Source organism: Anas platyrhynchos, chromosome 1 (assembly GCF_047663525.1).
Source record: "Anas platyrhynchos isolate ZD024472 breed Pekin duck chromosome 1, IASCAAS_PekinDuck_T2T, whole genome shotgun sequence".
NCBI classification, from domain to species: Eukaryota; Metazoa; Chordata; class Aves; order Anseriformes; family Anatidae; genus Anas; species Anas platyrhynchos.
The window spans coordinates 179,414,181-179,431,552 of NC_092587.1; the positions used below are offsets into that span (position 1 = coordinate 179,414,181).

General features: G+C 40.4%; 1 protein-coding gene across 1 annotated transcript; it reads left to right on the forward strand.

Moving 5' to 3' along the window:
- The first annotated feature begins 672 nt into the window (after positions 1–672).
- SERPINE3 (serpin family E member 3) lies at positions 673–16,573 on the forward strand. Its single transcript, XM_072032574.1, is given in 7 exon segments — positions 673–962; positions 5,230–5,463; positions 6,522–6,719; positions 11,159–11,357; positions 12,256–12,356; positions 14,471–14,557; positions 16,446–16,573. Coding segments are annotated over 7 exon segments (1,206 nt in total). The 5' UTR covers positions 673–703.
- Positions 16,574–17,372: the final 799 nt, after the last annotated feature.

A 17,372-nucleotide genomic window follows, 5' to 3' on the forward strand; every position in this document is an offset into this window, starting at 1 on the left:
AAAAATATATTTGCATACGTTGTTCAAGGGGCAAACTGATGTAAAAGAATGCTATTCTGTCATTTTAGCATTTTTTTTCCTTTAAATACAAATCTAAGTATCTCTTAATATAGCACTGACCAATGCTCAATTTCCCATAAAAATCCAAAGCATTGATTTCGTGCTGCAGGTACTGGAGCCTTTTGCAAATACAACCTTTTTTTTTTTTTTTTTTCCCCTGGGATAAATTGCATGGAAGGAATATCTGGGGGGAAAACCTGAAGACAGCCGTTTGCAAACGTGGATTGAAACCCCATCCCGGAGCCTCCAGCTGAACACCTGCCCCTCGTGGGGGGCAGATTTCCCTCTGGGAGTGCTGGACGTGACCCTTTTTCTGCTGGGGACGGAAAGGAGCTGTGGGTGCTTGGCAGCACGGAGAACACACAGCTTCCACCGAGGTGTCCCATCATGTGTGCAGGTTGCTGGCTTTTTAATAGAGGAGTACAGTGTGTGCTGTGATGGCCAAACATCCTATATGGGTACAGCACCCGGGAAAAGCTTGGTTCTTCTTAGCCAACAGTCGTCAGCATATCCCTGCACCCCATTTTTTCATGGCAACAAGATCTGGCCAGGTATTTTACTAGTGATCATTATTTTCTCTAAATATCTGTGTTACTAATTGCAGGTATGGTTATCTGGCGGAGAGCATTCCCAGCTCGCCTTCATGTTGCCCATTATCTTCTCTGTATCCGTCCTGTCTGCTTGCTGCTTAAAGCAGGGTAACTGCATTTCCTACGATGAGCTGAGAGACCTGAAGACTGACTTTGCTATCAATCTCTATCGCCACATCTCCGGAGCAGAGAACAGAACCAACCTGGTGGTTTCCCCAGCAAGCGTGGCCATTTCTTTGGAGCTGCTGCAGTTTGGAGCCCAAGGAAACACCTTTACAGAGCTGCAGGATGCCCTAGGATACAACATTCATGGTAATGTACTGCTTAAAAAATACTTCTTGCCTTATGTTTTGCAGAAAATTCACAGCTTTACTTAGAAGACAGTGACAGCAAACATCATAAACTTCTTTTTCTTCTGTCTCACAGCAAAGATGTAATTTAGAAATGTTTTCTCCACATTTGATAGACAGGTATCAGATGGATAAAGGACACTTAGTAGCAGATGCACACGTTATTATTCCTCCTTCTTTTGGGGTGATGCTCACTGTTTTACTTCACTGAAGTTCAATTATACCTAGAAAAGGTACTCCCATGAAAAGCAGAAGTGAGCCTGTTTTCCTAGGGCTTTCTGGTTCCTGTTGTGTCCTGGTCTCCACCATGTCCCCTACAAGGAGATGATAGGAAGAAGATAGTAATTTGTCTCCTATCCCACTCAGAAATTTTATGAATTTGATAGAAACTGAATTATCTTTATGACTTTAGCCCTATTCCTAATGTTACTACAACTAGCCAAAAAGATGAAAAGTTAGCAGAAGGAAGTTGGCAGACAGTGAGATATGCTGACAGACGGGTGGTACAATTGCATCTTTCCCTGAGAGCAGGCTAAAATAAAATTCTCACTGGGAATCTGGAAGAGATATGGAAAAGGCAGATGTCTCAGGATCCAGCATTAAGAGAGCTGAATTGAAGGATGCTGTTTTCATTTTAACTCTGGATTATCCTACCATCTCACACCACATGGCAAAAACTATTTTGCATGATGGGCACAATGTTTATGAGAAGTGGATGACTGCCTCATCTTCAAAATTTGCAGCTTACATACAAGGCTTATGTATAGAGATGACACCATTATCCCTCAGCATAAAATTTACTTTCAGCATCTGAAGACTAAGGGTAAGACCTACAGGAATTTCAGAACTATCCTGTAGCCTGCCTCAGCCATCGTTACCATCCTCTATATCATTGATATTCAAAACCGGCACAGCAGTAAGAGCTGACTCTGTTTGATATAGACAGATACAGATACGTGTACTGACACAAGGACAGTGTCTCTATACCGTGAGCAGGTGATATAATGACACCTTGCCTGTAAGACTCCCTTTCTGTAGATTTAGTAGGGTAATTTTAAACAGCAATAATTCATACAAGGATTTTACCTTGGTAATTGTCACACTTCTTGTCATGTAGGGGATCTATTAAGAAAAAAGTAAGAAAAAAAAATTAAAGGGAACATTGCACATTGAAATTTAGGCACAAACCTCCACACAAAATATAACAAAGAGAAGTGCAGAGGTTGTTAATGACCTGCTAGCTCTTTTGCACTGTCTGACTTCTTCTGTCTTCTCACATAATATGAAGCAGACGTTTTATCTCTACTTTAGCTCTTGTGGCACAAACCACATGAGTTTTGGCTTTCAGTAATATTCATGTATGAATGTGGGAAGAAAAGTAGGATGGGATCTATTACTATTGGTCGTAATAGCAAATTTCCAGTGGGGGATTAGGAAATGACCAAAATCAAACACTTTAAGATCAAATACTTTGAACAAATTTCCTATCAGGTGAGTAAAACCAAATTACATATATATGCATGTCTGATAAAATTCCATTCTTCCATATTTGCATTAATATTTTAGTCAGCCTTTCTTTCACAACAATGAAGGATGTGGTTAAAACCTTGGCAGACTAAAAACAATGAAAACGTTGATGGTTCATTCACTATTCACAGAGAATCAGCTCTTACATGCACTTGTAATCTTCTTTTAACATTTGGAAGATTTGTTCACCTTTATTCTAGTACTGAGAAAAACAATGTTTAAAGGGATGTCTCTCTAGACAGCACAGATAAAATGTTGTATTCTAAAATATTTTCTCCTTGCTGTTTTCCTTTATCCATCATAGAGTATTTTAAAGTAAATTTGAAATGCTCTCTGAGTAAGAATTCAGGACTTTGGTTAGCTAAGCACTTTGATACGACTGAAGTTACAACCTCAGGATACCACACCTCACATTAACATCTGCTTCCAATTTACCATCTTTGATTTCTTACATCCTCCAGAGAGCTTGCCAAACACTCCTGCACTAATGAAAAACACACAGGGAAAGCACTTTACACCTCAGACTGTGTGAGTTTTCTTGACATCTGTTCAAGGAGTTCAGTATTTCATCCCTTAAAGAGTAATAGATCTGAGTCTTACTACCAACCTTCATATAGGTGATTAGTCTTCCTGCAGGTTATTAGAGGAGAGCTATTAGGTTAGAAAGCACGTGCTGGGTTCTTGGGTGGTAGAAATAGTGAAGCTTTCCCTCTACCCTAGTGAAAATCTGAGCAGATGTAGTAGAAGTCTCCTGTTGAGATCAGGGACCTGGCTAGGAGCTGGAGTCTCACGACAATCCTCCCCTTGACTTGGTGATCAGCCTGGGACAGGCTGGTCCAGGCAGGATGGATCCAGCCCACCAAAATCCTCCCTGGGTTATCTGCCCCAAATCGTCCATGTCCCAGGCAGCAGCCCGGCCTGCCTTCCCTCCAGCTCTGCCTATGGGAAACAGGGTGTTTCCTTCCTCTGACTTAGGCACTCCCTGGTGTTAAAACCAATATTTCCAGCCTGAGCCATAACTTAAGCCTAGCCATGCCCCCTTTGGGGTTTCGGGTACCTGGGATCTGCTCAGGGTGCCCCAAGTGTACAGGCCGAGGCAGGGGAGCACCTGAGCTGAGTGCGGCCCTGAAGAAGCTAGGGCATAGTACTTATCTATCTCCAGTACTTATCTCCATGAGGATGGTGGCCAACATTTGTATATGACAGTGAGTTACTGAGCTTTCACACAGAAATTAGGACACGTGGTGACATTTCACCTAGGGAAAGCAGAAAGGCCCACTGGTGCCACAGAGCCCAGAGGCACTGATGCCTTGCTGAAGGACTGCTGCCCCTTCCCTAGGGCAGTCTATCTACGGGAAGGGGAACCTGATGGAAACTTCTTAATGCCAAGTCACAAACTCAACAGGACTTTTATTGGGTGGGTGTAGGCACATCTCCTTCAAGGGCCAAGGGAAAGGTGCTGACCCACATACATGGGAGGTCTGAGGTTTGGCGTCAACGCTGTGCAGAGCAAGTGTGTGCCTCAGGAGGTCACCTCAGAGTGAATTGTCTCACCACAAACCATTAGAGTGAACAAAATGTTGACAGCTAGAAAAGGCTGCTAAACCATCCTTCAGCCTATTAGAAACTCTGAGATTTTAGAAACACAAGATCCTCTACGTTTGGAAAACTCACCTCCCTGGTGGCCCACCCCACAGCCCTGTATCCATCACAGAAGCCCCCACCATTGGCCTACCATGAACTCCCCAGGAAAAGGAGAGTGGGGCACTATTCCACTATTTTCATTTTTGGACAATGTACTAGACAATATATTATTGAATTTTTGAACAACGCTGAGTTTGTAGTTTCTACAAGCATTTTGTAAGACCAGAATAGAATTTAAAAGGCTCCTGGCAAACTGGAGAAATGTGTGAGGTTAATAGGACACGATTCAATAAGGAGAAGTGCAAAATTCCGCATTTAGAAGTAACAATCAGCTGTTCAAGTCTGGGAATTATGAGCTAACAAGGAGGTGTTTTTGTTTTTGTTTTTGTTTTTTTTATAAAAGGATCTGGGGGCTCTTAGGAAATCCTAAAAACTGAATATTAAATGTGAAATATAATTGTACTTCAAAACACACATCAGGAAACTTAGCAGCTCTACTTAGCATTGCCAGGCAATACTGGGTCAGTCTGGGGCACTGTCCTTCGATAACTAATAAATAATAATAATAATAATAATGAGGGCCAAGGGTAGCAGACAGACCTGGGGCAGTCAGGGAGGTGCTCCTCCTGGTATGGGTGGTATTGACGATGGCACGAGATGTCTGTAACTGTACCACTGGCAGCTCAGCAAGTCACAGCTGGAGGTGCTTGATCTAACGGGAACTCAGAGAGTGCCCAGAAGAGCTTAATGTTCCTTACAAACTGTAAGAGCTATTTTCATGTAGGGGTCTGAGCCTGATGTTGAATCACCCATTTGACATATCTGCGCTGGAGTGCTTTCTGCAGCAGCATGAAGAGTGCTTTTCTATGCCCAGTGCATCACCGTGCTTGACAGTAATACCCCATAAAGTCAAGGGTGCTTCAGTTGTGACAGTGCTGTAATTTTCAGAGAGCACTGGTGTCAGCACCAGAGCTGAGAGCTGCTGAGCCCTGCTGCAGTCTCTGCTGCCTTGGCCTCAACATGATAACTGCGGTTTTTCCCTCTCTCTCACCTGGCAGATCAAAGCGTGCAGGATTTTTTGCACACAGTGTACGAAGGAGCAGCCGATTCTGGCCAGGGCACGGTGGTCCAGCTGGCATGTTCCTTCTTCATGCCCACCGGCGTGATGCTCTCACCCCACTTCGCTGCACGTGCCGCGCGCTGGGCAAACAGCAGCCTGCAGCAGACCGACTTCACCGACCCCAACCGAACTGCAGCCCAAATACAGGAGTGGATCTCCAGTAACCTTGGAGGTAGTGTAACAGCCCACGAGAATGATTGCACATGGATAAAATGTAAAATGATAACCAGAGAGCATGCACTTAAACAAGTGTAAACACAACCAGGCATCTCACCATGCTCCCCGTTGCCTAAACCAAGACCAACAGCCAGGAAATCTAATTCTTGTGGTGCTGCTGCTCATTTCTAATGGAAGGGAAGAGCCAGCATATCTGCGAGCACAAGCTTGCAGTATTAAGCCATCAACCGCATGGCCTTATTCCTCTAGTTTTTATAATGGCAATCCTATGCAGGGCTTTCAGTTTTAATGAGGAGCAGCCCAGCTCCCCAGGGATGGAGCTTGCTGCGCTGAACGCCTTCACGCTGCGCTGGGGAACGTGCCGAGCTGTAAGCTCAGCAGTTAGGCTCTTGAGTTTAAAAAAGTCAAAATGGGAAATGAAGAGAGTTCGCTTTCCACACAAGCAAGGAAAGTAGTAAAATGAGATTGTATGTTAATGAAAAAAAATAATTGGAAAAGCAAGTCCTTAGAAGCAGCAGACCAAGTCAATCCCTGATTTGCCCCATCGACTTCAGTTACATGAATGTTAATTTGGCCATCAACATGTAATGTGGTGTTTAACACAAACATTAAAGCTGTTATTGAAAAAAATAATAATCTGTGCTTCTCAAATGGACTGTAATAAGTGATCCAGCTTCAAGATAGGAAATTATCGCTCTAGAAGTGGGTACTAGAATGGGAGTTCGTATTGTGGTACTCAGATGAGTTAAAGGTGGATCACACCTACAAAATTTTTGGAGATACCCAAAGTGGGATGAGTTGAACTGCTAATTACATTGGATAGGGGGAGAATTAGGATATGAGCTCTGGTTGACTTAGTTACTTCATCTTTGTACAATGTCCCTCAGCATTGAGAAATTTGAGCTCGATTATGGGGACGACATGGACCAAGAGGTCCATGTAACTAGTTGTACGATGATTCTTGCCATTTGGGCTGCTGAGCAGTCCTGGCCTGCTTTATTTCTTCACAAACAGGACAGCCTGTGTCCCCCTCCCCATCTCTTTCCCATGCAGATGGGGACGTGCATGGCCTGCCTTTGGAGGGAGCAGCATCGCCACTCAGTCGGGTCACTGTGGTGAGCACCATGTACTTCAAAAGCGTGTGGCTAAAGAAGTTTTCCTTTATGGATACGCAGATCTTGCCTTTTACCACGGCGGAGGGCATAATCCTGAAAGTGCCCACAATGCATCACACAGCTGAAGTCAACTACGGTAACTGTCCTTATCCCTGACTTTCTCTATAATACAACACAGAATATTTTTACTTATTTAGTTTTCCACAGCTACTGCACTAAGCTGAGACAGTTGAGTCCATTGTCCCAGCTGAGACAATGATAAGAAAAAAAATCACCTATAACAAAGACACCAACTGGGTGACTGAATTGACTCTTAGTCCCAGTCACAAAATACATACTTGGTTCAACATTGTTCCTAAAACATCTACTGTCCCTCATCCATCCCTAACAGACCAACACTTGCCAGCACCCATCAACAAGCTTGTCATAGCCCCTACCAATTTGGCTTGTGGGTTGGGTAAGGAATTTCCTGTCCCCTCACCCTGATCACTGTCCCTCAGGTGTGTAAGCACCAGAGAGAGGGTAATATCACTGTGAACATCAGTGCTCTGGTCATAGTCTGTCTCCAAGGATTTAGGGTAAAATATTCAGGGCAAATTCTGCAACAATAAGGAGGGGAATTTTTCTGGCCCTTACATCCAGCCAGTGGATGCCATCAGTGTGGAATTAAAACACTAAGAATATAGGTCAAACATGTATTTGTATAATATATAAACACATTGTATTCTCCTTTCAAATGTTTAGAGTATAGAGGTTGGTGACACAAGGATTCATACTGTAGACAATGTTCAGCAACCCGGAATTCTTCCATTTAACTCTACAATCCCTTTTCAAATATAAAAAACTCCTTTCCCTTCTGTTCTAAATTTCAATATCTCACTTGTATAAAAACCCTTTTAATTCCTGATCTAAATTTCTTCAAGACTAGTTTATAGCCCTTAGTATTGTGCAAGATATAACCTTTAACTTAGTATTTTTTTTCATCTTTAATATTTACTCCTAAATGTATTTTTGAGTGAGATGCCAGGCTCATCTAATCTCCTCAGTAAATAGGTATTCCAATTCTCTACTGTAGTTTTCCATTTTGAATTAATCTTCCTTGAAAGTAAGGAACCAGAAATTTATATAATAATTTTATTGAGTCATATACATGCTCAATGCTATGCTCTTAGTATTTATATGCTTTTGCTAAAATGCCTTGCTTAGTTCATTGGGTGTTACTCAGGCTGTGCCCTACCTGTTTTGTGATTTTCCACTCATCGCTCCATTTTTTTTTTTCAGTCGAGTCCTGGGTAAATCAAGGGGAGGGAGATCTCAATAAATTCATGCCCTTTTTTGTGAGTTTCTGAGACATTATTGGATTTCCACCACCCCAGTGATAAAAGTAACCTCACTGTTCAGCTTTGATGAAAATCTTGATTATTGGCAACACTTTGGAAAGCCACTGGTAACTTCTTTTCAACACAGGAGCCCCTTCAAGCAGTTGATTGCTACCTTCCAGTTCTGGCTCTAACTGCCATCATTTCTACCTGTAAATAGCACCATAGAGAAACCGTGTCCAATGTTTCACCTAAAACTAGATCACATGGCTGGATCTATGCTTTTTTATCAAGGCAGTTATCCAGTCAAAAAGATTATAGATTTGTTTGCTAGGGTCTACCTGATTTGCAGTTTATCTCACTTCCTATTTCCCTCTATGACTTGATTATTCTTTTCTCCAGGGTATACTCAAAACTTTTCAAGGGAAGACCCAAAATTTCCCAGACAACTTTCTTTTTCTTTATAAATACACTTTTGTTTTCTAGACTACTGTCTAGAGACACAACCTCTGAATTTACAGGTTTATTGAAAATCTTTGCTAACACACTTGCAATTTCACATGCAAGTTGTCTTTGAATTCTGAGGTGGTAATTATGCAGGCCCCAGATTTGTCTCTCTGAAGTAGGTTAAGCCTCATTTCCATTTCTGGTACTGTAATTCCTCTTGTTCTTTCCTCATTTCCATCATTATCCGATGATATATCAAACTAATTCTTTCCCATTGCTTCCAGTAAAAAAGTGGAGATGAATCTAAAAAAAAAAAATTGAATTCAGTGTTCAGGAACACCATTCATCCTTTATTTTTCTCTTATTGTTTTTTTATATGGTTAAAACATTTTCCTTTCCTGGTCAACAGTCACATCAAGCAGGCAGTTGGCCAGATATTGTTTCTATACCTCTTTATCTCTGAACCATAGTCAACCTGGCAAAGGAATCATTTTTTCTAGTCTTTGAAAGCTTGCCTGTACTGCTATGTCTTTGTTTGTGGTATTTCCTCTTCCAGAAAGCCCATGGTGTGTCAACCACGCTTCTTCCTCCTGCTGGGACCACCCACTCCTGAGCATGTTCACACTTCTGACTTGGAGAGCTCTCATCCCTCTTGTGCATTCTGACTTTTTCAGAGGTTAATTGACTTTACCAAGGAGTGCCAAGTTTCCTTTTCCAAAACCCACTGCCTTCTCATCCTCATTGCTGAGGATTGTAAACTACTACATCAGCTCACAGTTGTTCAGCCCTGGGTGACTCTGTATCCCTAGCTCACTGCAGGATCTTTGCCACCCCTGAAATCTGGAGGAGCATCGTCATTTGTTCCTTCACAAGTTATCTGGTTAAACAAGTGGGTTTCTTGGGACTATCAGCTCAGGAACAGACCTTTTATCTGAACAGTTAGTAGGGTGAGACAAAGAAATGAGAAGTCTGAAATGACTGAATGCAGGCTTATATAAATGGAGAACTTGGGTAAAGACCAGTGATCAGGAATTCAGCAGCTGACCTACATTACCTGAGCATAAATGTGCTCAGAGGCCTCTGCAAACTTGGTGTAAAATTAGTTGTCGTCTGACCATTTGTCTAAATAGAAGAAGTCCATCCTGTTCATTGATAATACTTCCATAGAAAAGGGAAGTTACCAAAATACTTGGGTTACCTCTTCATCCAGTCTGAAATGCGTGAGCTTACACGAGATAACTTTCCTTCATTATTAAACAATCGCAGCTGTATACTGTCAGCACCCAAAATGCAGAGTTAGTTGTGGCCTGTATTGATCTAGCACTTACAACATTGTTTATCCTTTTAACATGACCATGCAGAACAGATCAGCCTGGGGACAATTAACACTGCTCTCAGTAAGTGTCAAAGTACTATTTACACATGGTTTCTAAATGCTGCAGCTATTTTGTGTTGGTTTTAGTGTTGTGTTTTGTTTTTTCTCCTAAGTGATTTGTTGACTATGTTTGAATACTGATTTAGCATGTGTATATATGGTCCTTATGGGATGCTCAAAACCAGCTCAAGTGAGGAAGATGAAGCATCCTGACTCAGTTATCTCAAGTCTTTGGTTTTCTTTTAATTAACAAGCCAGGTCTGTGGACAACACAAATTGAGACACAAGCTTCAAAGTGTCAGCATGCCCACAAATTAAACCACTCCTGGCCAGTGCACAACAAATGTAAATGTTGTCTGCTTGCAAACAAGGTCTTTTTAGAGCAAAAGAATCCATGTGCTGGGAATTGGTTTTATGAGTGCAATTCCCTCACTGCACTGCATGGTGTGAGGGTTAATCTAAGAGTCTAAAACTTAATCTAGCAGAATAACCAACATTTAATGAATGCTATCTAACATAGAATTGCAAAACTAACAAGCATTGTACATGAAGTATTTGAGACTTTCTATAGCTATATATTTCTGAGAAAATATTTAGGTATGATGAGCATTAGCTAGCTATGTTTTATTTTATAGCTGCTGACTCAAAAAGCACGAATATCTAACCTTAAAGATAAAACTACTACAGTTTGGTGAAAAGGGAGTAGATTATTGTGGATAGCCTGCGCAACGGCAATTATAAGTCACTTACTTGTAACTTGTATTTAACTCCTTGCACACTATTGCTGAATGTTCCTGAAATGATATTTATTGGATCAACAGATGAAAAAAATGAGGAAAATTGTGATAATTGGGTTTGTTCTGTTGTTTAACAGAGCTCACTGGAAATGTCCATATTAATTGTTCAGCAAAATATAGAATTAAAATGGTACTTTAAGATGTTTTTTACAAGATGTTGCATAACTAATCGCAAGGTTGGAAGCCAAGCAGCTATTACTTTTGACAATATTTTTCTAAAACCTTCATTTGATTTTCATAGTTTCTAGGCCTAGATTTTCAAAACTAATAAATTTGGTGCATAAGTATAACCCTAAATACTTTATCATTTAATGTAGTGATTTGTCTCCTGAAATTAGAAAAAATATATATATTTTCTTTTAATGGTAGTAAAGATGGAAACATAAGGCAAAGTAAGCTTCATTTAATTAAATAGTATACTCTTTTTTCATTAATTCTTTCAGCAATGAATTTTTAGTGAAAGGTATTACAGATGGAAATCACGGAGAGAACAGTACGCTTATTGAAAGAGCACGCATTGCAGGAACAGTCACCATCACATTGCTGTCATTGCCTTGGTAATGTTTTGAAAACCTCCAGAGTTATTTTTTTTTCCCACTTCAATGGGGAAATGAGATCTGTATTTGCCCACCTACAGGCCAATTCCAGACGGCAACTCTGGAGCCTTTCAGTGTGGTTGAGTTACCCTACCTAGGGGAGAAACTCAGCATGTTCATAGTGCTTCCCAGTCACAGAAGAATGCCTTTGTCCCAGATTGAGTCTCACCTTTCTGCCAAAACCATAACGCTCTGGACCAGCAGCTTAAAGAGGATGAAGATGGACGTTTTTCTACCTAGGTAATTTTATTCCTCAAAGATGGCTTCACTACTCCAGTTGTCACAATTACGAGTGATAGTGCTGGCATGAGTAACCTCCAAAACAGAACTAAAAGTGATACTTTGAGATCTCTTCTTCACAACCAGAAAAGCTCTAACCCTTTAATAAGAGGTGAGCTGAGAATACCAAAGTTTTTCAATATGTTCTGTACTATTTAGAAAAAACAATAGTAGCATATTTTTTACAACTTACTACATACTACAAAAAAATACTGACCAACTAACTTGTCCCCACTTCAACTCATACCCATTTTTCTGTGCACAAAGCAACTTTCAGCCATACATTTTGAACATTAGTCATTAATTGTTGCTACCAAATGCACATATCCCTGGTAGTACTTTCTATCAGATACTCAAATGAAATCATGTAGCAAGAGGAATCTGGCACAAGCAAGCCTTTTGTAGCTGCACCTATTGTATCCATCAGCATGGAAGGGCCTCATTACACATTCCTTACAATACATTCCCCACATTAACAAAGCACTGAAAAACAATCTGTACATTAATACCCTTTTCCTCCAAGCTAATTTTTGGTAATGTTTCAAAGAGCCCTTTTGCTACAGCTAAATAGGGCATTAATAAAATCACATACAGGAAAACGCAAAGTTCATGTGTCAAGAAGAATGAGCAGCAGGCTGATTGCAAGAGGTGGAGGCAAGAGATTCTTCCTGTTAATGTCTTCAAGTGAAGATGAGTTGCTTTTCTGGAAAATATGCTTAATCAGATGAAAGGCATTGAGATCATACTGAAATAGATGGCTGAAATGCAAAGGCTTGAAATAAATTGTATCTGTTCCACCTTTTAGCTCTATGAAACTATGAATGCTGCATTTAAATAAGATCTATCATCTTAATTCCAGGTTCAGTATTCAAAGCCTTTTTGACCTAAAGACAGTTTTTTCTGCCTTGGGAATTCGAGATGCATTTGATCCCGTCACTGCTAATTTTAAAGGTGTTTCAGGTAAGAGGCTTGACTGAATATAAAGTGGTCATTGACACAATGGTTGTAGACTCTCAGAGCATATTTGAATGATTCAGTAGACCTGGGCCTGCTGGACTGATTGTGCTTCCTTCTCTACAAACTCCAAAACACAAATCATGTTCAGCCAGTCTAATTTATTATTGATAACTCCATTTTGAGCTGTTGCTTCGTAGAAAAGAGGAATCTGATAGGGACAGGGTTGGTTTGGGGTTTCCCTTTTTCTACTTTCACCGAGTAACCCTGCTGTCAGCCACAACTAGGGAGACCTCTCAAACAAACCACTCCTATCAGGTCCAGCATTTAGTTCACCACTGTCCACGTGTGTCCTGGTTTCAGTTAGCACAGAATTAATTTTCTTCCTAGTAGCTGGTGGAATGCTGTGTTTTGGCTTAGGCTGAGAAGAGTGCTGATAACACCCCGATGCTTTAATTGTTGCAGAGCAGTGCTTATACTAAGCCAAGGACATCTCAGCCTTTTGCTCTGTCCTGCCAACGGGCAGGCTGGGGGTGCAGTAAGAGCTGGGAGGGGACAGACCCAGGACAGGTGACCCAAACTAGCCAAAGGGGTATTCCATACCATCTGACGTCATGCTAAACAATATATAGGGGTGGCTAGCCGGGGGAGGGGGCCGGACTGCTCGGGGTTAGGCTGGGCATCGGTCAGCGGGTGGTGAGCAATTGCATTGTGCATCACTTGTTTGTACATACTATTACTTTCGTATTATCACCATTGTATCATTATTATTATTATTGTTATTATTATTTTTGTTATTATTATTTTCCTGTCTTATTAAACTGTCTTTATCTCAACTCACGGGCTTCACTCTCCATTTCTCTCCCCCGTCCCAGAGAGGGAGGGGGGAGGGTGAGCGAACGGCTGCGTGGTGTTTAGCTGCCGGCCGGGTTAAACCACGACAACGTGGTAGGAAAATATTCATAAAGATGAAAGAACAGGTAAATTAAGGTAAAAAATAGGAAGAAAAGGCTATTCACAGTGACTTAAGTCACCTGGAAAGTCCCTGTAATCAAAGAGGCAGTTGTATTTTCATTTTTGCTCATGCCCTGCCTTCCTCCATCAGCAACGGAGATCTGAGACATGCTGTCCTCCCTAGGCTGAAGTAACCTGATGCCACCTTCGTGTGTTATCTCACTCTAAAGATATTCCTACATTGCCTCGAAGTGATGCTTTTCTGTGGCCTGAGCCTGTGACAGAGGACATGCTCAGACAGATTCAAGACAAACAAGAGTTTTAACCTTTTCTCTGATTTGCCTGCACTTGGAGAACGCTGACACAAAAACCACGCAGTCCCACGATTTCAGCTACATGCTGAGCTAAGAAGTCCTTGATATAGAGCTAATTTAGATGTTCAGGCTGTCTATATTCATCCACCTATAAAGACACATCTATGAAAACACTGAATCAAACTTAGAATTGAGGATCTTCTAACATGGAAGCCAGATACAGAGAAAGTAATTGAGAGGGAGATGCATGCTGTGCTGTCCTGCTGGATTTGATGTGACAAAGGAACCATGGAAAAGAAATGACAGTAGAAGAAAAGCTGATAACATGACATATGGTATTCAGCAGCAGTTCACATGTTGATAGCACATATTCCATGTTATTGCAATAAGTTCCCTGAAAGGTAAACATTGTCTAAAATTATATTCCTTCTAGTAAGTTTTAGGTATTTCATAAGCAGTGCAATCTTAAGAACATTTTAGAAGTCATAAGAAGGGCTTCAAAGATCAACTAGTAATAGTAGTTATGTTTCATTTATTTAAAAAAAAGGAAACCAGCAGAGGCCAGGCACACATCAGTATTTGAAAAGCAGGATCAGATCCTGATGCAGGCAGCGCTGCTCCAGCTAAACACCAAAGGACTGGAATCCTTTGGCCTAGCTAACCTGCAGGGTAGTTTAGTTTCAGTCAAAGTAATTGCCCAGATAAAGTATCTGTTATGCATTTCTTATATCCTGTAGGAAATATAAAAAAAAGGTAAAAGCATTCTAAAATAATAAAAAATTAAAATGTTCAAAGTGAGGTTCAAGAAGCCACTGCTAATATTGACTTGGTGGTTTTTGTTTTTTTCCCCAGAGCAAGCTGGTCTTTACATTTCAGAAGCCATTCACAAAGCAAAGATTGAAGTAACAGAAGATGGTACAAAGGCATCAGGAGCTACAGGTAAATCACATATACAGATATAATTATCACTCCTGAAGCTTATCACTATAAAAACAACAGCTACTCTTTCCTTTAAAGCAGCATGCCAGCATTTAGAAGTATGACTAGTCTAAATGCAAACATTTGTATCTAACACATTTCCATTTTACCTTTGTGATTGCTCATTAGAGCTCTTAAAACTCTTCCCTTTCCATGTCTGATGTTCAATTAAGCATGCAAATGATCAAGTGAAATCCAGCTTTGCCAGCCCAGGGAAAATCCAGTTTAACAAAATAAACCCAGATTTCTGTTGGTCAGATCATGAAAACAGATTAAGAAGGTTACTATCATTTTATCCATAACTCCTGAAACTCCTGTTACAAGGTTTGTTTTCTGAATATTGCCTTTTTTGGTGAGCATTGAAGTTCACGACGCAAAAGTTTCTTCTTTGTGAAAATAATTCCAAGCTTGTTACTTAAGCACTTAAAACAGTGGCAATTTGCATGCAGTAGTTTCTCATAACAGATAATTTCCACACACGCAGCAGGGACTGGACTGCAGAGTTAACAAATTACCTTTGTAAGCTGAATGATGTTTCCACAAATCCTCCATCACACACCAGAGGAGTTAAAATTACTGAGTTGTGCAATTTTTTAAACCACATGAGCTTTATTAAAACACCCTGCATTTTCATCTCCTTTATGGAAGCCTCAGATGCTCCAGAGATGCTCCAATCCAGAAGAGGCCACGATTTGTGGGTATTATACCCACAGCAGCAACTTTGAGTAAGACACATGTTATATATACACATACATATCACAACCACTTGTCATAACTAAATTAATCCTACTGTAGAGCTGTAGAATTTTAAATCTCATGGCAATTTTAATCTTTAACAGTGCATTCATATTTTTAGTCACTTTTTGCTGGCAATTCCTGTACAAAAGGAAAGCTTTTAGGTGGCTCCAATCACATACCAAAGATTGTTGCAGTCAGACAACATCAGACCCTTCCTAACTCCACTGAAACCAATGCCAGCACCTCCATTGATTCCAGTCAAACCAAGCTAAGAAACTGGTTTAAACAAGTCTAATTATGTTTGTTTACTACAAAATCTCTGCCGCTAGCCACAGTGACTCGAAAGCTAAGGTAGCTTTTCTTAGAAGCACTGAAATAGCGCCAAACTTATTTTATTGAGTCTTATTTTATTGAGTCCTACTTGAATTTTTCAATTGGATTCTGTTTTAACCACTCGTTAAATTAATTTTTGTTTTGTTTTTTCTTTGGACAATATAGTCTTAATACTAGATAGATACAAGACAGAATTCATTAAAAACAGCTTATTTCAATAATTGCTTTCTGAGCCATCATACTTTTTAGGGACAATTTATTTACTCTCATTAACCCACACTCAGAGAGAAAGTTAAGTCATGCAGCAGTTTGAGATCAAGGATGCTCATGTTTTGTTGAGAGCTCTGACAAATTCCAGGATGGCATACTACTTCTCTGCTCTTTCCCATTGTGAAGAACAGCAATTCAGAAGAATATATTCGTGCCTTATCTTTTGACTGGAACAGCAGAGCTAGGAACTGGCTAAGGTGTTGTGTAATGGCATGGTATGACTTCAGCAGAGTTAGGGCTGTAAGAACAACAAAGATTTTGTTACCTTTGAAATCCAGAGCCAGACTGACTCACTTCAGCAACGAAGTACACATGCATCATCTGCCTGTAATCTCTCAACAGTTGTTCATTCACCTAGACCGATTTCACTGCTGGCTAAAATCATTGTTTTATCCTTAGAGCAGCAGTTCAAGCTCTGGTGTTTGGTACCACGAGTTTTGAGGGCACTGCACAGAAGATGGAATGAAAACAGACACATTTTACTAACATTTTCTTCATTGCATTACAGCAATGGTATTACTAAAAAGATCTCGAACTCCTGTTTTCAAAGCAGACAGACCTTTTACATTTTTCCTGAGACAAGCTAATACAGGTATGTATGCTGTCTAATTCAGTAGCAGGGTCATTCACAAGTAGCACCGAAATCAATTAAAAGTTTGTTGTATGTAAAGCTACATTCTTCAGCCTAGGAAATGTTAACAACCATGAAAATACCGGGTTTAGATTTTAAAGTATACACAAATAGTTTTGTTTTTTTTTGTTTTAAAAATGGTAGGCAAAGTAGAGAACTCAAGTTCCCTTCTTCCATTTATAAGAGCCTAAATAGCATTTCCACAACTATTAGAGACACCAGAAATACCTTACTGAAGATCTTGAATGCCCCAGCACAGCAGACAGACCTCCATAGGGCAACTCAAACCATAAATTGGCTGGATCAGCATCTCAAGTTAAAATTTAGATCCTCCCCGTAAACGAAACTTGCTCATGCCTACACAGCACACAGCAAAATAGACTTCTGATTGTAGACACCAGGCTTTCAGGGCCTGAAATTCCCTGTTTTAATTCCTACCTCAGCAGTTTGAAAGGCTATAGAAGTTCAGAGGTTCTGCAGACTAACAACCTTTTACCGAGCTGCAGCTCAGAATACACAGAAGCAAAACTTCCCTCATATCACAAATACCAACACCTTAAAGGAGATTAAACCCTTCACTACTTCACATCCTCATGAAACACTCAAGTTATCAAAAGCCATAGATATTTATTGTAAGTAATTTGGAAACTGAGACCTCAGCCCTGCAAAAAAACTTAACTTATATATTCACTTTTACAAATAATTACCAAAAAACATGTTTTCTTCTGCAAATGGCAGCTTTCTCACTAAAAAACTTCCCCCAAACAAACAAAAAAAATGCAGAATATACCTGAAAACCTGAAG